At 31.5% G+C, this 23,667-nt stretch overlaps 1 protein-coding gene across 1 annotated transcript in view; it reads right to left on the bottom strand.

Annotated features, from left to right (window-relative positions):
• Window positions 1–14,816, bottom strand: part of LOC123703411 (mucin-17) — a 69,149-nt gene extending 54,333 nt beyond the window's left edge. The window contains exon 1 of the mRNA XM_045651371.1: window positions 14,590–14,816. Coding sequence (XP_045507327.1) covers window positions 14,590–14,695 — 106 coding nt within the window. The 5' untranslated portion in view covers window positions 14,696–14,816. The remainder of the gene's footprint in view (window positions 1–14,589) is intronic.
• Window positions 14,817–23,667: the final 8,851 nt, after the last annotated feature.

The raw sequence follows: 23,667 nt of genomic DNA, 5'->3' as shown, positions 1-23,667 counted from the left end.
TATTTCCAATTAATGTATAAAATATTAAGCAACTATGGAGTTTCATGCCGATTCTTCTCCATAGATACTGCTTTCCGAATCGGTGGTAAATGTTAAAAATACCTACCTATGTAATGACGATTCGAAAGTGCTACTAAATAGTAGTCTAATGGTTAGGGAGCCAGGTGCAAATTTGGTTAATTATTTCCTCTCAAGAGATAATTCGTCAGACGCATCAGAGTATAGTATTATAAAGCCTCGTGAACGTCAGCTGGCGCTCGGTTGGGGGGGTGAGCGGTTGTAGCCTCCCACGCACGTAGGAAAAAAAAATACATTCATTCATTTCCTCTCAGCTAAAAATTTGTCAAATTGTAGCTAAGCCAATATCTCAACGAAAAAAAATAATCAGCTGGTTACAACATGGTGTATTATACGTCAGCTGGTGTCTCGAACATGAAAAAAATAAAATTATTTTCCGTGATTTCCTCTCAAACTAAAATTTACCTGATGATAGCTTATATGTAACTGTGGATATATATATAGGTCAGCTGGCTGTATCTGGGTGGAAAAACCGTCAGCTGATACTTTGAAAGTTATTACATAGGAGTTAGACAGAAGCATCTATTGCCAATTTATATGCATCAACTTACTAGGTTTTCCTCGAATTATTGCTAGCTGATTTTTTTTTATTTATCGCATCAGTATATTAACAATCAGCTCACAAATTTTCATCTGAGATGAAATGACGTATCTTTAATTATTATCGTTATTTTTAAAAATTCAAGCAACACACGCTAGCATAATATAGACAGTAATAAGGTACTTGGAGGTGGTTAGTTGTGCACATGATTACACTACGTACATTCAGCCACATCGGTAAACATGTTTTTACAAATATTATAAACTGCATTTAAAAATAACTATCATAATATCATCAAATTCACATAACTACCTAAAAGTGTAACAAATATGAAATAACCCACTAAAAACATTAGTTAACTATAATTATTAAAAAAATAATAGTATAATATATAATTAATAAAGTTATTACTTATATTTTACGGGGACTTATGTTGATGGAATTCCACGTATCTCGATGATTTTGTTAATGTCTCATTATATTCGAGACACCAGCTGACGCATAATACACCATGCTGTAACCAGCTGATTATTATTTTTCATTGAGATATTGGGTTAGCTACAATTTGACAAATTTTTAGCTGAGAGGAAATGACTGAATATACTTTTTTTTCTTACGTGCGTGGGAGGCTACAACCGCTCACCTCCCCAACCGAGCTCCAGCTGACGTTCACGAGGCTTCATAATACTATATTTTGATGCATTTTACTAATTACCGCTTGAGAGGAACTTGGTCATAAAATATGCTTCTGGCTCCCGGACCATAATTGAATAAATGAATGTTTGAGTTTGAGTTTGACAATGGTTTACTTTTTTCTTTAAAATACGGAAGTAAATGGTTGAAGAATATTTTGGGGGTTTAATTTTTATTCCAAATTCATTAAAATAAATCAAATAAAGTGATTATTTATAAATTTTATTTCTGAAATAAAAATGCTCTATATTTTTTTTACCCTACAATTATTAACAGAAAGCATAAATAGTAACGTAGTGTCATTATTAACTAATATATATCATACTAGCTTTCCACCCGCGGCATCGTCCGCGCAGTCAAAGAAAAACCCGCATTGTTCCCGTTCCCGTGGGAATTCCGGGATAAAATATCCTATGTCCCGGGGTAATAAGTAGCCTATGTCCTTTCTCGGGTATCAAAATATCTCCATGCCAAATTTCATGAAAATTGATTCAGTAGTTTAGGCGTGATTGAGTAACAAACAGACGGACAGAGTTACTTTCGCATTTATAATATTAAAAAAAAATATACCGGCCGAGTTGATAACCTCCTCCTTTTTTTTGAAGTCGGTTAATAAAGTATGGATTTATCGATTCCACGTTCATATAAATCTGTAAACAAACTGCAAATTCTAGAACAATCTAGAAAGATGACTCAAACTTGGCAATTTGTCAAGGGCCAAGATTCGCTTGCCACGACTCCGGTATTCACTTTCACTTTGCCGGATTTATTTAATATAGAAACTGAATATTTGTTTGTAGAGAAATTGTGTGCATATTTCGTTATGGTAATTTCATTTTCTATTATTTAGTGGGCGTTGGATGTCGTAAATAACGAAAAGAAAATTGTTACGTGAAAATAATATTTGATGTTATTTTATTATTCAAATTTAATACGTTGGTGGGCAATATTGTCATCTTTTATTATAAGTAATATATGAATATATTATCAGTAAATATACGAATGATGTTTTTTTTTTTTGCTGCGATAGGGGAGCGCTTGGCCTCGATCTCGCCTGATGGTAAGCTGAGATGTGCACTGAAGGAGCGTGCTTCCCTAGAATGTACCTGTTCACCCTCTGACCCTCCTCTTGAAGTGTGTTAATTTCACTATTGATGTGATAAAACAGTAATTTCAACCTACTACTATGGTTATGCATAAGTACTACATCACGACTTCATCGTCATTCTGAGATTCACCTAATTTACAGATTTTTTTGGCTTCCTTATTAATGTTCGTGAAAAACTACTATTTAGTACTTTTAAAAGCTATTCTTAATGACTTTTATTATAAGAAATAAATGTGTTTTATTCATAAGTTAATGACTATTCATTTCATGAAAGAATAGGTATTAGAACATAATATAATATTCATTATTACATTAACAGTTTTATAAAATAATATAATCACTTTTCAGAAGTCAGCCTTTATTATATTTAAAACATATCAAATACTTATCCAAAAGCACAGATCAAAACATACATGCACTATATTTGAATTCCTAACCCACCAAATAAAGTTCCCATGATTTCTCCCATATGATGCTACATTAACAAAGGTAATTAACTCAATTATCTCCGTTACACTTGCCCACTTCTCAGCGTCTGCTACCGGGCTACGGTTGACTGCGTGCAATGTTTTATGTAACTTACAAGCAATAGTTGGTCGCTGATAATTTAATAGTGTTACGAAGACGTTGGTCAGGTGGTTTATAAAATTACTAGATTTCCGCCCGCGGCTTAGCCCGCGTTTGCAAAGGAAAACCCGCATAGTTCCCGTTCCCGTGGGATTTCCGGGATAAAAACTATCATATGTGTTAATCCAAGTTACCCTCTATATGTGTGCTAAATTTCATTGTAATCGGTTCAGTAGTTTTTATGTGAAAGAGTAACAAACATCCATACATCCATACAAACTTTCGCATTAATTATAATATTAGTAGGATTTATTAACAACGAAGGAAATAATATAATACTTTTAAGCAACCGAACTGGTGGTTCGCCTGATAAGCTAAAGTAAATAGGTTAAAAGGCACTTCTTTACATTGTAATATGTTTATGTGGGCTCATGAGTTCTGCGTTGATTTATTATTTTAGTTAGTTGAACCACAGATACTAGGTTCAACCGTATTTTAATGTAGCGTATTTGTCATTGCAATTAAATAGTTTTTTTCGATAGGCTCGCGTTAACTGCTAAATTATTTTTGTTTTATTAATCAAATTGAGTAGTGTTCAAGTTTGCTTCGAGTATAAAATGTTGCTTCTAATTGGTATATTCACGCAACTCCAAAGAGACTTATTACTCAAATTGAAGATACAATCATAAATATTTTATTCGTTAAATGATGTCATTTAAGAATCCTTTTCACTATATATCTCGTCTTCTAACCGACCGTATCTTCAATCTCAAGATGTCAACCTCAAACCGACTTTCACCGGTTATAAAAACTCGATACAAATACTTTGTCCGGTTCCATTTCACTCGGTCACATCACTAGTTATCCGGTATCGGTTTTTTAGAACTAGTGTTGTCCCATTTCACCTAGTACGGATTGAATATGTGTAAGGATGTATAATTACCTAAGGGGGCAAAATCGTATTCATTTATTCGTTTAGGTTTTTGTTTAGTATATTTTTTTTCTTTATAAGCTAAAAAACGGACGTTTATACATTTTATACTGTAGGAATTCTTCTTTAATTCAAAATAATTTTCTTAGTCTCACGTATATTTAATTTTACCCAGGAATATAATTTCCTACCTAACCTATACCTATAATTTTAAAAATACTTTAAGTAGTTGACTTTTCTACAAATAAAACTTACAATTCATTCTCTTTAACACGTAAAAGGTGTAGATTACCGCCTATTCGTTCACAACAAAGCTTATCGTCTTTCAAAAAAAAGTTAAAGTCATATCTTCTCGATTTACAAAAACGTTAACAAGAAAAAATTAGCATCCCCAATATTTATATAAATATTTATTTAATTGTTTGTTTATTTTTTATTTTATTTTTATTTATTTTTTTTTATAAAATATTGCATCCCCAATATTGTTCTTATTTGTTTATAGATTATTTAAGTATTTATCCAATAACCTCTCTGCTACTTTAAGTCAATGTGTAATTTTATCTATTCACTAAGTAAGTATAATTATAATCAAGTATTTATTACAATATTTAATTAAATATATATAACTTACTTATATATATATATATATATATTTTTAATAACTTTTCACTGCAGTTTGAGCAATAATACATCCACTGTCAGCAAGGCATCCTAAGGCAACCACTGAAAATCAGTGTATTGCACTGAGTGGCAGGCCTATTGTGGAATACATTATATTTAAGTTAGATTTAAGTTTCTTGTTTCTTTTTTTTGTATTTTTGGTATGTATCCATAATAAACGTATTTTCATTTCATTTCATTTCATTTCATTACAAGAATATTTTACCAAATCATCACTACATAGTATAAAACAAAGTCACTTTCTCTGTCCCTATGTCCCTTTGTATGCTTAAATCTTTCAAAATACGCAACGGATTTTGATGCGGTTTTTTTTTTAATAGATAGAGTGATTCAAGAGGAAGGTATATAATTTATTAGGTTTAAGTCAAAGCGTTCGAAGCCGCGGGCGGTAAGCTAGTTCTAAATATAATAAACAAGAAAATACCTCCGTTACAAGTTACGTCAAGCCATTAGCTCCGAAACCTCTCATTACATCTTGTAACATCTTACCTCAGAATTAAGTTATTGCAAATACTCACACTTCCCTCTTTATTATATAAGAATTGTTTTATACTACATTTTATACAATTTATAATTTCACGGTCGAATTATTGTGATATTATGTACCATACAATATAATTTTATCTATACTAATATTATAAAGCTGAAGAGATTGTTTGTTTGTTTGAACGTGCTAATCTCGTGAACTACTGGTCCGATTTGGAAAATTCTTTCGTTGTTAGATAGCACATTTATCGAGGAGGGTTATAGGCTATATATCATCACGCTACGACCAACAGGAGCCGAGCCACGGGGGTGAAACCGCGCGGAACAGCTAGTTATAGATATTTTTTTATCTTACACAATGCTATAGTATATTTAAATTTATTGATACGTGTCCTTTATAATATTTACTATATAATTTTAGCACAATCATAAAATCAATCAACAAAGTAATATAATAAACTAGCTTTTCGTACGCAGCTTCGCCCGCTTTGTCGAAAACTTGACAAATTATGTACTAAAACCTACCTCAAGAACCACTCTTAATCTATTTAAAAGCCTCATCAAAAACCGTTACGTATTTCTGAAGATTTACATACATAGAGACGGATAAACAGCGACTTTGTTTTAAATACTATGTAATGATGAATATTAAACCTTTTGTTGAAAAGCTCTTTCCTTACCAAATGTTTTTTTCACCTTACCTCGATGTTTTTTTTTACGCTGCGATAGGGGAGCGCTGGGCCACGATCTCGCCTGATGGTAAGCTGAGATGTGGCCTAAGATTGAGCGTGCTTCCCTAGAATGTACCCAGTACCTGTTCACTCTCCTCTTGAAGAAATCCAAAAAGTAAGTATAAAATACTATGAGACGTTGTTTCTAATCAAACATTTGAACAAGCTATGCAGTTATGCACTCTTATAATATAGTTATCTATTACACAACTTTCAAATTAAACTAAGGTTGACAAGTATGAAAATTCGTAGGCTACCAAATAATATTTCCTGGTCCGTAATTGATCGGATTCGAGGCTAAATTCACTATTTAATTGACCTTCTATTTAAATTGCAGTTTTACACGCAATATGATATAATAGTTATTGCTATTAAAGTATAAAAACAATGAAAAACGTGTTACATAATATTATAATCTTAATATATATAAATCTCGTGTCACCTTAATATAATATGTCTGTGCGTGTCACGGACTCCTAAACCACTTAACAGATTGTAATAAAATTCGCACACCATGTGCAGTTCGATCCAACTTGAGAGATAGGATAGTTTAAATCTCAAATCGTTTTGAGAAAGCGGGCGAAGCCGCGGGTGGTAAGCTAGTACCATATAAGTTTTTGTTTCTGTTTCATAAACGTATGCTAGAACGTTACGTTGTTATTAAAAAGTTAAAACTAAAACAGATTAACCTACTAGCTGCAGTGCCCCGCGGTTTTACCCGCAGTGCTTCACTTTTGTTAGTCTTAGTGTGATGATATATAGCCTATAGCCTTAAAAATAGGTTATCAAACAAACTCAAACTCAAAACTCAAACTACTACCAACTATCTAATACCGAAATAATTTTTCAATTCGGACCAGTAGTTCCTGAGATTAGCGCATTCTAATATTATTATAGATAATATAAGTAACATAGACCATATTATAATACCTATATTATACACTATTCCGATCTTACATAAATAGCATATTTGAGCTACGAAATTATTAAAAAAAAAATAATACATTCAACGGAACATGTCGAAGGAAATAACAAAACCGCACATAATCACACCAGTTATTCAACCTTTATATGACCTTCAAACTTCGAAATAACCTAAAATGCACTTCCCGATAACCTTAATACATAAGACAATTTTGTTTCAATGATACACGAAAACTAATTTGTATACAAGTATGGGAAAGTATCGATTGTATAATAACGTATATGTACTAGTGGTTGTCCGTGACTTTTGTCGTTTCCTACGTACAAATATTCTAGTATTTTCTATGGATCACTATCTGTATAAGTATTTCTAAGATATAATTCTTATGTCGGTCAAATAGAAAGAAGCATTCTAAGTAAAATTCGCGAATATTAAATGTAGATTACAATATAATCTACTTTGAAATCTTAATAAACTCATGGAAATGTAAAATGTTCTGAAACTTGGTAGGTATACTAAATTAGTAACAATTTGAAAGCCCTGCTAATTTAAAAGAAATGCATTCTTACATATATCCATTTATTTATTTATTTAGGACAACTTACAAAACAGACAACAATATTATCCAACATATCGATTCAAAATAGAGTCTTTTCTTTTCATAACCATCAAGATATTTCATACAGTCTACCTACTGTTTAACATCTTAATTTTCTATAAACATTCTACCAGGGCCTGCAAAAAAGCTCAATCAAAACTGAACTCTATTTACCACCATTATTAAGTCCTATTTCCTCCAGAACAATTGTATACATTATTACTGTAGCATCAAGCTCTATCCACTAAGAGCCTAGATTTAGTAACGTTAACATAATAATGGTGATCTTGCAATTTAAAGAACCGTTCCTATTTGGTTACATTTCTTACTCCACTTTAGATTAACTGTAGTCTAACTCTTATTAATATGAACTGTCATTCAATTACTACTTAAACTGAGGTCAAAGATACTTAAACTGAGCTTTACATTTTTATGACAGACTAGCTTTCCGCCTGCGGCTTTCCCGTTCCCGTGGGATTTCCGGGATAAAACCTAGCCTATGTTACTCGACGATAATGTAGCTTTCGAATGGTGAAAGAATTTTTAAAATCGGCCCAGTAGTTTATGAGCCTATTCATTACAATCAAACAAACAAACAAACAAACAAACAAACAAACAAAGTTTTCCTCTTTATAATATTAGGGTAGATACTTTTACCTCAATAGAACTCTATGATACTTTTGTGCTTTGAGTTTGAGTAAATTTTAGCTGTTTGTGTTTCTATTTCTTTTTCTATTTATGTATACAATAGCAATAGTAAAGAATCTTAACTAATATTATGTATGAGTAATATATGTAAGTATGTTTATAACGAATTAGCATATAGTACCTGACTGACTGGATCTATGAATGAAACTGTACACATAAGCTATAGAAATAGGTACTTTATTTTGAGGGTTCGTCCGCGGGTGAAATCGCGTGGCACAGCTAGTAGTAATAGTCATAATAACCTATTCTATTTAAAAACTCACTTCCGACAATCTCTCACATATCAAAACCACTGTATATTACTTGGTATTTGCCCTACAATAATAGAAATATTATAGCATCCTGCACATCATTTATCTGACATTTTGTGTAACCTTTACACGATGACATAACATAAAATAACGAAGCCATTCGCTAGTGACTCGCACCTTGCTTTCAACATGTACAAATGTCAATAGTTCATTTGTCGTACATGTTATGTACATCTCAATTAATATGTTTGTGTGCTTTTTACGCGTATCTTTATACCTAATTTGGATGAGTTGAAATGCGTAATTTTTTATAATTTTTAAATGATATATAACTAGCTGCAGCTTATGGCTTTACTCGCGTGGTACCTCGCCTAAAAGTAACCTGTACTAACCCAGAATATAATCTTACTTTGTACTAAATTTCTTACAAATACCATAGCCTGTTTTTGTGTAAAGACTAACCAACATACATCATTACGTTCTTGGAAACTTTCTATATAAACGCGAAAGTTTGATAAGAAGGATTACGAAGCTAACTTTATCAACAATAACATCATCAGCCTACTTTTTCCCTTAAAAGCCTTTACAACATATTATTTTACTCTATCTCTATTTAAATGTAAATAATATATCACACCATATGAATTTTATTGCAAAACAGTTCTTAATCGCGTCTAGCAATTTTGTCAGTCTGTACGCGATTACCTCACAACGAATGTGTCAATCTAATAAGACCATTGATTAAAGTCTTGTTAACATCTGATTGTCTTGTAACTGCTGAACAACTTTCTAATGTTATTTTTTAACAAATATGACCTAATGTTACAAGGAATAAGGTTCAAATTAGAGTAGTATAGATAAAACTCTATTCCTGTAAGTTTTGGGTATCCAACGAAAGAAAGTAATATATTAAGGAAATAATAATGTTGATAAAGACAATATAATTAATTAATTTATTAATTAAAAGAAAATAACATATTTTGTATCAGAGGTAGGATCGAACCATCAAAGAGGTCAATTGTGTATCGAAAATTAGTCGAATTTATATTAAATCTCTACATTTGCAGCTTCTTCAAGATTATCTTTCTACTTACGATTTTATTAATAGCTCCTGCTTTTGACTTATGAAATTGTAAAGGTCCCTAGAACAAAGGTTAATTCAGTCCTCGACGACATCCTAGCTTTCATTATTTCATAATAACTAGATAGTTGAAAGAGGAATTTCAGTTGCATCAGATAAGCAATAATTAAATAATATTTATCAAAGTATCTTTAAAACTTAAACCTTTAACATTACAGCTTATCAATTCTCATATACATTATACAATTCACCTAATATACATAACGTATTCATAGTAAGTTTTACATGAATATTCAAAAGAGTAGGTTATGTATGCAGGGTAAATTTAAGTACATTATTATCTCTATAAAAAAACGACGTGTGGCACTCGGGGACTGCCGCGGTAAAGCTATTGCATGCTATGCCTTCAAGCCACAGCTCCGCCCGTCGGAGTGGGAAGCGTGAGGTTTTTTCGTTACGGAATTTCTCGATTCGGTCCCCGCGCTCAAGGCCCGCGATGAAGCTATGCAATAGCTTAATAATATGCTTCTTTTTGTGATATCGATATCTCAACAAAATTAAATATATCTTTACAATTAACTCAGTTATAGGATAAGCATAAACGACATTCCTTAATCTATTCCCTATACTAGAACATTCCATACAAAAAAAGTCTATAAAATTCCCTCCAAAATACTCAATTAATCAACCGATGCGCCCTTGAATTTTTTCATCAAGACATCGAAAAATAGAAAGTAGCTAGCATTGGCCGACTCGTACTCATCATACGCAACACACACAAACACACACACGCACAGCTTGACCTTTCATCAGATTGTGAAAGTATTAAGGTGTGGACATAGCGATTTTCATATTTTACCTTATAAGAAACTATTTGTATGCATGTAATTATTGAAGACAAATATGTAACGAACATGAATGAATGTTGGTTTTTTATGTCCTGTGTAATAAGGTTATTTTTTTCGAATAAATCAACTTATATACATACGTGATTTTTAATAGAACAAGTCATTGAAGACAGCAAATAAAATATATAAGAGGCATCCTATTTTAGCTCTTTTGAATTAAGTGTCTCAAACAATAATAACGTTTCTTTAACAGGAACAATATATCACAAATACAAAAAAAAAATATTATAATTATAAATTTAGCAAATTTTTATTTCTATATTAAAATATTCTACCGAAAACACATTACCTACTTTCTCGCTATTCGCTACGCCCATCACTTACAACGTTATGTAGTAATTTAGCGATTTCGTAGCAATTAATAGACATATACAAGCAATAGTAACTGTAAAATTACGCGTTAATTATATCGAAAACTAAGCGTTTAGTAAAGCAAGTTTGTTCATTATTATGATGGAAAAAATATGTGTTTATTAAGCTATTGCATAGCTTCTATCGCGGGCCTTGAGCGCGGGGACCGAATAGAGAAATTCCGTTACGAAAAAACCTCACGTTCCCCACTCCGATGGGCGGAGGTGTGGCTTGAATGCATAGCATGCAATAGCTTTACCGCGGCAGTCCCCGAGTGCCACACGTTGTTTTATTAAATGTAACACCATAGAAAAATAATTGATCGATTAAGTTTATTAACGATTTATTAAGACCTTTTTATCCAAAGGGAATCGAACCCGTAACCTCCTCGTAACCTCGTAGCAAGATAAAAAAACAATTTTATTAAATCTTGGGTTATTGTTTCAATTGAATAAGAAATTATTTATACGATAAACAAAAGTTCTTCTACATGAAACTAAAAAAGGTAAATAAAAGAAAAAGTCCTTATCTGTGCAATGTCAGATAAACATCCGCACATCACTAGGGCGAGCCCTGTTGACCCGGAAAACAGGTTCTGCACAGCCCTACTTATTGAATGAATGAAGATGCGTTAAGTTTTTCACTTGCTTTTACTCAATGAATTATTCTTTTCAAAACAATATTTTAAATACGTGTATATAATATACGATTGAATATTCATTAAAACTAGTCTAGCCAATTTGGAAAATTATGGTAAAAATCCAAGACAGAGATATGTACTTATGTACATTTATGAATACTTGTCAAAAAATAATCTATACTTTAATATTATAAATGCGAAAGTAACTCTGCCTGTCTGTCTGTTTTGTAGGTATGGAGATATTTTAATACCAGAGAAAGGACATAGGCTACTTTTTATCCCGGCAAAATGACGCAATCCCGGAAATCGCACGGGAACGGGAACTATGCGGGTTTTTCTTTGACTGCGCGGGCGAAGCCGCGGGCGGAAACCTAGTAATTAATATTTAATACTTTAGAGATTATGTTTTGAATTTTTTAACTTTCTCTCATGAAGAGTTTTGTTTTATTATTTTAAATAAACATTAAGATTAATAGCAAAATGTTTAAATTTGACGTTGACACGCTTTTTCTAACCACACATATAATTGTGTGGTTTTATTTATTTATGATAATGAAGAATATAATTGCATTACTGAGTCAGTTTTATTAGAAACTAGGTAACTGGTAAGTATATAAAACTTTACTATTTAATTACATCATTTATTCTTATGTTCTATTATAATAAAGTTTGAATAGAAAATAACATGTAGTATTCATTTAAACATTTACGAATTAATACGAATCCTCAGAGTAAAATCATTACTAGATATAGAGCGCAGCATCAAGTTATATTTAGATAATGATATACATTATACTACAAGTATAATATACTAGATTTCCGCCCGCGGCTTCGCCCGCGTTTGCAAAGGAAAACCCGCATAGTTCCCGTTCCCGTGGGATTTCCGGGATAAAAACTATCCTATGTGTTAATCCAAGTTACCCTCTATATGTGTGCTAAATTTCATTGTAATCGGTTCAGTAGTTTTTACGTGAAAGAGTAACAAACATCCATACATCCATACTTACAAACTTTCGCCTTTATAATATATATTAGATTATCTGTGATTAAATTTACAAAAAGAAAACGTTTTTCAAAATTAGTTTTAACTTAATTTATTTAAATTACATTTAACATTTCATTGTATATCATTACTTATGTCTATGCTATTGCTAAGATAATATGTTCCAAAAGCATCGAAAGTTCAACAATAAATACCAATACACGTAATCATTTCACTTTTGTAACTCTGTCGTGACCAACGAGATTGTATCTAAATGGATTTGCTAAATAGATACCGACTTTGAAGAAATGCTTATGCAAAAAGTATGGATTAAAAATAATGTAAGATACAGTATCTGCTATTTGTATATAAACTTATAGATTTTTCGTAGAATATAATTATACTGTGCCATGCTCAAACATTTATTAATAAAAGGTATCTTGAACAGATCAACAGAAGACTATTTAAATGCATGTAAATACGTCTCTATCATGACATAGTATATAACAAAGTCGCTATATGTCTCTTTATAAGATATGATGCTTTAAAACTACGCACAAGTTTCTATTCGGGTTTTTGAATGCACAAAATGATTTTCAAGAGTGGGTTTTATATGTATACACGGGTGTTTACCCGTGGGAAGCCGGATCATAGCGCTAGTAACTAATAAATTAATTATTTGATCACCTTTCCATTACTACATAACCCACTAAAGTACACGGAACTTAATACGTTAATGCTGTTATTATTATCATATAGAGCAGTTCAAGGACTCTACCTACCATCTCTACATAATATATCTAGAAATTTTGTTACAAAATATTCAAAGATGCGACTAAAACATTTAAATTATCGCAGAAGCAAGTTTGCGATTGTTACTCAGCCTGACATTTAGCATCTTGACCGTTCACCGCTTGCGCAAATGTAACTTGCTACACGAGCTATCGAATTATATATTATATTATATATGATACTATGAAGACATATTATATGTGAAGTAAATGTATTAGCACGTTTGTTTTGCTAAGTTTTGTCATATTATTGCGAGGTTTTGTATTGAATTTAAATGGGAAAAGATCATAAATTTTGTATTTAGTTCTTATATTATTTGTATTAAAATTTCAAGGATGTTTGTTAGTCATTAGAGAAGGCTAATTAGAGTATACTGATAGAAATGGTGGACTAAAACTAACAATAATTTTTTTTTAAAGCTTTCCTAGAGAAATATTGTATGTAGAGCTTTCCGCTCTATAGAATGACAAATTATAATTCTGGATAATTTATGAAACTTTTAAGTTAAATAAAATGAGCTTAATACGTCAAAAAGTTATCCTATCTATTGCATTCATTAAAATAACATGTCCGTGAAAGAAACCAGTAAAACATTCTTCTACAACTTCCCTGAAATATAAATTAAATTTGAAGAAGACTTTTATATATACCTAGTCTTAAAGTTACGCTATTAATCTTATTTCTTACACACGATTACTTAATCCCGTGTTAAGTCTATTAATTAATATGTAATGACGTTTCACAATTATTTTTAAGAATATGATATTTGCGTAACTCGCGCGCAATTTGGTAACGATTATGATTCAACTCCGCATTCATTTGGCTTTGAATAATTCTGTGTAATGTTACAAAACCCTTTCATAAATAGCATACGGATTTTCCGGTTATCTTGTGTATCGGAAAATTATTCGACTTTATGTATTTTATACATTGATGATAATAAGGTATAATATAAAGGTTGAAATAGTTATTTGAAATGTAGATTTTTAAATAACTCTATAAAAACATTTTGCAATATGCATTAAATACATGTTTTTATAGCTTAAAAAAGCTTACACACGGCTTTATTTTTGTAAATAACTCTATACTAAGAATTTCTCTAGTTTATTTTAAATTTAAAATGTTAATTATCTCGATTAAAAATACAAACATAAGAAAGTAGGACAAATTCAACATTTATTCGTGTCAACCTATCGTTAATTTACCATAAGTGGTCGAGCGCGTTGATGTCGTTTGTATGCGGAGCTTTCGAGATCGCTAACATTTATACAGCCTTCATATTATTTATCTTATATGCATTGCAACGATTTTAAATTGTATATATTTGAATGTGTATCTTATATGTACCTTTTTTTATATTCGTATAATTATTATGCTTGCATAAAAAATAATTTTCCAAGCTTTCGTAATTTCTAATGAGCTTTTACATATAGAGCCTAATTTTAATTCTACTAAGCTTTCTAAAAATGTTATACAAAAATTTTTCCAAGTTTTCCACGAAAGCTCGTCTGAAAAACTTTACAAAAAAGTTCCATACCTTGACATGTCGATAAAGTCGTACACAAAAGCACCGCCACTGCACCCCATAAAACACAGTTAATAAAGCCCATTTCACTGCCACTTAATAACCTAGGCTGTAGCATTTCACTCTCACTATCATACTATGGTTCAATTCACAGCACAGAATAGCAGGTCAGTTTAGCACAGCGCCATCTCGTGATCGGCTTGAACGTTGGTGCGCGGGCGACGGTCGTACGTCTACTGCGCTTGCGTTGATCGTACGCAACCATCGGACCTCTCACGCCTTCCATGCAGGGGAAAGAAACATTTCTTGAAAGCGATTATTGTGAATTAGTTAATCGTGGACAATCTGTTTTGGGAAAATGTTTAATTTGTAATGATAATGAGTGCATTAGTAATGGATTGGATTTGATTAATTTATAAGAATTAATATTCTTATTAGATTTATTAAGAAACTAGCTTTCCACCCATGGCTTCGCCCGCGCAGTCAAAGAAAAACCCGCATAGTTCCCGTTCCCGTGGGATTTCCGGGATAAAACCTATCCTATGTCCCGGGGTAAAAAGTAGCCTCTGTCCTTTCTAGGGTATCAAAATATCTCTATACCAAATTTCATGCAAATTGGTTCAGTAGTTAAGGCGTGATTGAGTAACAGACAGACAGACAGAGTTACTTTCGCATTTATAATATTAAGTATGGATTATGTTATAGAGTCGAAATAGAGTTTTGGATCTACGATCTTGTTTATCTTAAATATGAATTGACGATAGCTGAATTGACGATTTACCTTATTCTTTTTTTTTTGGCTCTCATGCGAAATAAGTTTTCAACATAGCGTAGCTATTATTTTAATTTATTTATGAAAATGAAACAATCCTAAAGGGAATAACATAAAAGCCTCATAAAGTAAGTCTTTATCGATATATTGGATAAAAATTGTTCTATATCCATACATATACTTACTTACCATTTCTACTTATGAAAGCATACACACAAAAATCATACTAGTTCATGTTTATATACATACTAGCTATGTATATAAATACATATACATAAATCTAGATAAATAGAGCCATACATTTCAGTAGGTACCAAAGGTTGGCCCCCCCTGCGCATCGAACCCACTTCACTTTCAAACTCGGTCGCGAACGCGGACGCGTAAACACACGGAACTGTTACTCGCACTTGCTGCAAACCACGGGGTTTACTTTTATAGGGCAAATGTTGACATATAACCTCAGGTCATCTAGGTGAAACTAGATTTGGGAGACAGGTTTGCAACCTCTGCTTTTGGATATGATACTTTCAATTTATTAGGAAATTTCAGATATTATGTATAAATTCGGCGACCATTTAAGCCTATATTTATATAGTATTTTACTATAATATGTAGAAAGTATACATAAATTATAAAATATTAATGTAGGAAACCTATAAATATTTTGTTATTAATTGTGGGACTTAAACCGCATCTTTATAGTACATGAAAGAAGTTGTAGGAAATTACAAGTTTCATTCATACACAGTCAGTAAAGGCGAAACAATTTATCTATTTTCAATTGTGATAAATAACCAAATCAATTCCCAAAATTGTTTTATTTAAAGAAAATCATAACCCGAATAACAGGAGCTTTTTTATTTTTTATCCCGGATCTATGTGGGCGCCCCGCCCCAGAACATTACATTCATTCATTTTGTAATAATTAGTTTTTCAACTCTCTCACGTTTAAGATTTACCTTAATCATTATTAACTTTTGTATGAATGTATAAAAGTTGTATTTTTCGTGATTCGTCTCAACGTTTAAAATGGAAATTGTAGAGCGGAACTCTACTAAAATAGGAAAAATTATTTCATAAAATTACATAAAAATGTATAATATATGGATGTACAAAGAAAGAAATGTATTGATAAAAAAAATTGTAATCCTGTTTTTATAATAGTTAATAGATCGCGTACGCAGAAACATAGGTATCCCAAAGGTGTTATTACTTTTCTTTCACAATTTTTCAAATAATATTTTAGAGAGGAAAATGTTTAACGTAAAATATCCAATATACAGGATGTCCCCAACGTTGGTATTCTAAGCTCAATGGAGGTTATAGTTTTGCATACGCTGAGTACGAAAAAAGTACTTATTAAATTCCAGATGTATTTTTTTTTTCAATTTGTAGATGAATTCTTAAAACATGTACATCCCTAACAAGCAACCCGCCCAACTTCAAAGAAGCCACAAGTACGTGAGCTATCGTTTAAAATTATGTTTTCATAGACAAAATGCTCACATTAGCAAAACGTTATATGCCGGCTGCGCGAAGCTAGAGAAGAAAACACGAATTTTAAGGAAAATTTGGCAATAAACTTTGGCGTAATTTTATTGTTTAAGTATTTTTTACGTGATCAGTGTATGTAGGTCTACAAGTTCCTTCGCGCTTAGTATACCGATAGTGGGACACCCTGCAGAAAAAAAATCTCTTAATATTATAATGTCACTCAGGAAAAGCTTTCGGCTGGTGAAATAGATTTCAAAATTAAAATCAAACATTTATTTATGCAATTACATTTCGAAGATCATAAATCATCAAAATACACACATTATAATTTACGCAAATTATAATTTACGCCCAGTTCCGATCCATACAATCATACATATATAAACAAGTTTGTTTGACATAATGGATCAATGGAAAAAAAGGATTTTTGTTCATTTATTTTATACTAGCTTTCCACCCGCGGCATCGCCCGCGCAGTCAAAGAAAAACCCGCATAGTTCCCGTTCCCGTGGGATTTCCGGGATAAAACCTATCCTATGTCCTTTCTCGGTATCAAAATATCTCTATACCAAATTTCATGCAAATTGGTTCAGTAGTTAAGGCGTAATTGAGTAACAGACAGACAGACAGAGTTACTTTCGCATTTATAATATTACTAGCGGTCCGCCCGGCTTCGCCCGTGGTACGTTGTTTACGTTTTTTCTCTACATAAGAATTAAGATCCATCCTCGTACTTCAAAGAATATAATAAAAAAAGAATTATCGAAATCGGTTCAGCCGTTCTCGAGTTATGCGCTTCCCAACACATTTTGCGATTCATTTTTATATATAAGAAGATTAAGTATAATAAGTATTAAGTATATTAAGTATGGATTATTTCATATCTCTATTTTAATATTATCAAATTCGATGACTTTGAAAATCTTCATTATACTAATATGGTGTCTATTAAATATAATACTCGCAGTTTTTATAGTTTTTTAAGGAAACAAACAAATAAACGTGTTCGGCAAGTCACTATGTTCTTTAAGGATATAACCTTGTTGACAGCCTCAATGTAACACCTCTGATGAACACTTTTAGTTGTATACGTAGTATATTATTATTAGTCTGTGCTTTTAGTAATAAAGTTGAACTTTAATTAGAGAGGGATTTTATTTTGTAATTTTAAACACTGTATAGTCAATAGGATGAGATTTTTTTCAGAATAATGAAGTGATCGACATTATTGAGATCAAGATCAGTCTTTATAATATTAATTTAGGTACATAGTAGTATGTAACATAGTTGAAAAAGAAAACGACGAAGAAAATCTACAGTAAGTTTTTTGATATAAGCTGAAATTTTTTTATTACCCAGTACATTTCATTTCATTTAATGATATCAAAATACCTATGTATTATTAATAAATGATATTATTACGTCGACCAGTACTCTTAATAATACCGTCATTACAAGTATTTACCACATCATCATCATCAAAAGATACGTACTAAAAATTTATATTCGACAATATAATACATTTTATATATGATATGAGTATATGAGTTCATTATAGCATACTATCATGGGTTTTCACCTTTTCGTCACATAAGTGTGTTGATAAACCAATTACAAAATATGTAAGTATACTAAAACTTTCCTTGAGAACCACTCTATTAAAAATCGCATCAAAATTCGTCTACCAGTTTTAAAGATCGAGATAAGCATACATAGGGCTCAACAGTGGAAAGCGACTTTCTTTTATACTGTGTAGTGATGGTACAATCCTATTTTCGAAAAAATAAAATTTATATTTCGTTTTATAGCATTGAAATCACTACATGGTATAAAACAAAGTCGCTTTCTCTGTCCCTTTGCCCTTTGTATGCTATGTATCTTTAAAACTACGCAACGGATTTGGATGCGGTTTTTTTTATAGATAGCGTGATTCAAGAATCAAGAGGAAGGTTTTAGTAAATATGTAATTTATTAGGTTTTAGACAAATCGGGCGGGCTAGTGCTTCATAAATGAGAAATTTTAAAAGAGTAGATATATGGAGGCTTCCATATCTACGAGCTACGTTGTGACGCTGTTTTCCTTGTAAAATTTTGTAGTATTATAGTATTATATATTATCTGTGACTCAATATAATAATTTATCCCTATATAAATTATACCTATTGGGTTATGTAGCTCAAAAACTACTGATCGATTTTGATCAAATTTGCACAGATCCCTAAGTTAGAGCATACCCAAAACAAACAAACATTTCAATTAGATTTATCTAACGTGGACAAACATACAAAAAACACACATTTTATGAAATTCGGCGCGCGTGTACCTAGTTTGTGTGACTTGTGATGGACTTACAATAATTTAATAACATATCCAAAAACTATGTAATTCTGACAATATTAAACTCAACACAAACTGAAACATTTATTCATTAAACTATATTACATACTTACACATTGAATTTATACTTACACATTATTTGAAGTAGGTTAATAATTATTATACAATTATTAAAACGAAGTAGATGCCGGATAGCGACATCTATTCGATAATTACGGAAATAATTCCAATCTATGCGAAAACATGTTCGAAATATTTTGCTATAATTGTCACAAGATGGCGCAGTGATATACATCTGCATCGGTATGAAAATTTTGATAAATAAGACACAATTAATCCTTACTTACCATTCTAAATTTTGAATCATAATTTTAGATATAAGAATAACAAATTTGTAAATAACAATAATGAAATATAATTAAAAAAATATTTATTTTTCCGCTCTTTTTTTGTTATAGCGCCATCTATGTCTAGTCTTTAAAACTATAATACCATAACCCAAAAGTTTGGTCAAATATTGCAATCAAATTGAATTATGTATTGTTCCATTTGATTTCTTTTATTATATTTGAAATTAAACACTTAAAAACTTAGTTTTTTCACAAAACTTTTTTACTTGGTATAAATTACATATTTTAATTTTTCATAATAATATGTAAGATAGGTTTACTTTCTAAACATACCGATAGATGGCGAGTCATAACCACACATCATCAAAATAATAATTATATACATATATATTATATTATAATGATGAAAAAAGATTGCATAAATATTACATATTCGAATGTATATATTTTATGACAAACCTCATAGATTAAAATATTGTATTTCAAACGGTTAATTTTGTTCTACTGTAAAATTATGCATAGGTAATCAAAATATCCAATGTTATTGCGGTATTAAAAATAAGGCAAGACATGAAAACGTATCTTTATTATATTAATTTAAAAACAAACATATTTAATATCAATAATATCTACAATACAATTTATTTTTTTCAATAATTAGGGTTTTCACCTTTCAACTTGTATGTACGTAGTATAATATTATTAGTCTGTGTTTCCACTCTTCAATATAGCAAGTTTGCATATTTTGAAACTAGATGGCGGTGGGTGCTTTTTGTAAGTTATTATTAAACTTATTGAAGAACAGTTTTATAATTTACTAGCTGCTGCGCGCGGTTTCACCCCCGTGGCTCCACCCCTATTGGTCGTAGCGTGATGACACATAGCCTATAACCTTCCTCGATAAATGGGCTATATAACAGCGAAAGAATTTTTCAAATCGGACCAGTAGTTCCCGAGATTAGCGCGTTCAAACAAACAAACAAACATACAAACAAACAAACAAACAAACTCTTCAGCTTTATAATGATAATGATATATAAATAATGAAATGATATTTATAATGATATATAGATTCAGATATAATATTTCGTAGGGTAAATGTTATGGATATTTCAAACAAATGAAAATATTTATCTAAAATAATATCACCGAGGTTTCACACATTGATATAAAAAAATGAAGATTCATTCATTATTTTACTCAAACTACCTAGGTATGTAATATTATGTAATTATATTTCTAGTTTCTACATCTTTTGGTTTCTACATCAAACAAACAAACAAACAAAAATACTTTATTGTGCACCAATAAATAAAAAAATTACAAGAGTAAATATATAAAATAAATAGACACAGTTGAGCACAACAGGCGGTCTTATCGCTAAGACAGCGATCTCTTCCAGACAACCATCATCACATCATTTGGTTTGGAATCGGGATATTTTTAGGCATAGGTACATAAAATAAATTAAACGGATTTGTGTTAGCTTTATTTATTGCCATTGGTTAATATTTGGTATGTTCATTGATCATTGATTGTGCGGCATATTATCTACAAACTGAGTGAGTACAAACGAAATCATACAATATTTGCCCAGCCCCCCTAGACAAGTGGCTTTCTATTAGCGTAACGTTTGATAGAATAGATTATGAATGTATGAGATTGACGTAAGCTGTCGATACATTTATCTACAGCTTATGTCAATCTCATACATTCATAATCTATTCTATCAAACGTTAGTGCTGATTTACACAGGGTCAGTAACTGACTACCTACAAATTCGAGGCAAATCAGTGCTGACCCGAAAAAAAACCCTGTGTAAACAGATTTGAAGTCAGTACAGAGGCTTGAAGTCTATGTTTAAACAGTTAAAGACGCCGAAATTCGGCGCCGCGACTGACTTGTCTACTGACCCTGTGTAAATCAGCACTTACGCTAAACGAAAGCCACTTGTCTAACCCCCCAGGACCTAGGTACCTATACAATTATACATATAATACCTACCTGTTAGGTATATGAATAAAACTTTGCCCTGTGACAATTGCTGTTTTTTGCGTCTTCGTCAATGGAGACAAACTTTCTCATTATCAACTAAAAAATTTGAAAAGTCAATAAGGTACCTACCTACACAAAAATTAGTAGGTACTTACATATTCTAGTTTTATAACGGATGTGGGTTCTACAGAAAATTCTATTCAATAATTCATTATACACAATTCAAATTGATTTATAATTATTATTCTACTCTTCTTTTTTATTACTCGCGTAACATCAAACAAGGCAAGATACCTACCTAATTTAACTTTTTATCACTATCTAGCTATCTAAATTTTCATCCTTTTTAATAAACTTTCTCACTATAAGTGCGAATTAATCACAAAATTAAAATGAAAACACGTTGAAAGCCAAGTAAGAAACAATGACATCATTGGCTCGTATGACACGGCTCAGGTTACCGTCGCTTGACAAGAAATCATATCGTGGTAATTTTGGATTATTCACGAGTAATATCCCATAGTTGTTCGTTATTTGCTTGGAGAAAGGATTTTTTATTTCATATAAATTATAATACATAATATGTAGGAATATAGCTGCTAAGTAGGCACCTAGTAGGTATTAGTTTCATTTATTTTCAACTAGCTTCCGCCCGCGACTCCGTCCGCGCGGATGTCGGTCTTCGCGTGGATGGTTTATTTCTCCATTTTGAGACCTCTGACAATAACATCTTATTTAAATATCTATTGGACCCAATTCCCAAATACGGTTAGGCCTATAATAATACGCAACGTGTGTTCGCGGTTCTACGGAACAAGGTCTATGGATAAAACTGAAAAATTAAGATTAATTTTTTTCTACGTATTTTTCCAGGATAAAAAGTATCCTATTTTACGCCCAGGATAATAAGGTATAATTATACCAAGTTTCATCGAAATCGAACCGCTAGTTTTCACGTGATGCCTTCACATACAGACAGACAGACAGACAGACAGACAGACAGACAGACAGACAGACAGACAGACAGACAGACAGACAAAAATTTTTTTAATCACATATTTGGGTTTGGTATCGATCCAGTAACACCCCCTGGTATTTATTTTATCAATATTTTCAATGTACAGAATTGACCCTTCTACAGATTTATTATATGTATAGACTATCTGCGTCCCGCGGCCGCGGTTTCTCGTGCGTAAATATGAAACAGATAGACCAATTCTATTTATGGTATATAGACTATAGATATATGTAGATTAAAAACAATTAGCTGTAACCTAATGTCACAATTTCTGGTTACTTAAGTTAAGTTTATATGTATTAAGTAGATAGGTATATGTCAGTTTAAATTATAAGTTTAAGTTATGAAGTCGAAAAGTGTATTTAACACTTGACTGACTACATATTAGTGACTTTATCAATAAGTCCTGAAACTGGAGCAACATTATACCTAATTCCTTTTCACGCATGACTTAGGTAGACCGTACCTATCGTATTTTAGACAAAACATAAAAAGAAAAACCTTAATTCTCAACATTTTTAAAATTAAATAAAACAAAAAAAAGACGTGTGGCACTCGGGGACTGCCGCGGTAAAGCTATTGCATAGCATGCTTTTCAAGCCACACCTCCAAGCCCGTCGGAGTGGGGAGCGTGAGGTTTTTTCGTTACGGAATTTCTCGATTCGGTCCCCGCGCTCAAGGCCCGCGATAGAAGCTATGCAATAGCTTAAAAACGAATGAAATTTTGAATGAAATGAATATTTTCAGTATTACAGCACATTTACTATGATTTTTCTATGTTTATTTTTTAAAGTAATGGATTCTGGACAAATCTTTAAACACATTTCCAATTACCTATACTACAGTACCTACCTACCTAGTTTATAATTTCAAGAGACGCCTACAAAATAAATTAACTAACACCTACCTAATAAAAAGTATACACGCTATAGAATATAGATACCTACCTACATACAAATTATAATATATAAACTCACTTCATTCATAAATCACTCAAACTCAAACTCATAACTTTTTATCCCCGTTAACCTTTTCAAGGCCTTTTGTCTTTGAAATAACTTCTAAATGTTGTTTCTATGCTCTATTTCTGATACTCATGTAAAATCCGAAAATAACAGTTTAGA

This window comes from Colias croceus, chromosome 26 (assembly GCF_905220415.1).
Source record: "Colias croceus chromosome 26, ilColCroc2.1".
Lineage (NCBI taxonomy): Eukaryota > Metazoa > Arthropoda > Insecta > Lepidoptera > Pieridae > Colias > Colias croceus.
Note: the sequence above shows the minus strand (reverse complement) of the source record. Positions and strands in the feature narration are given on the sequence as shown.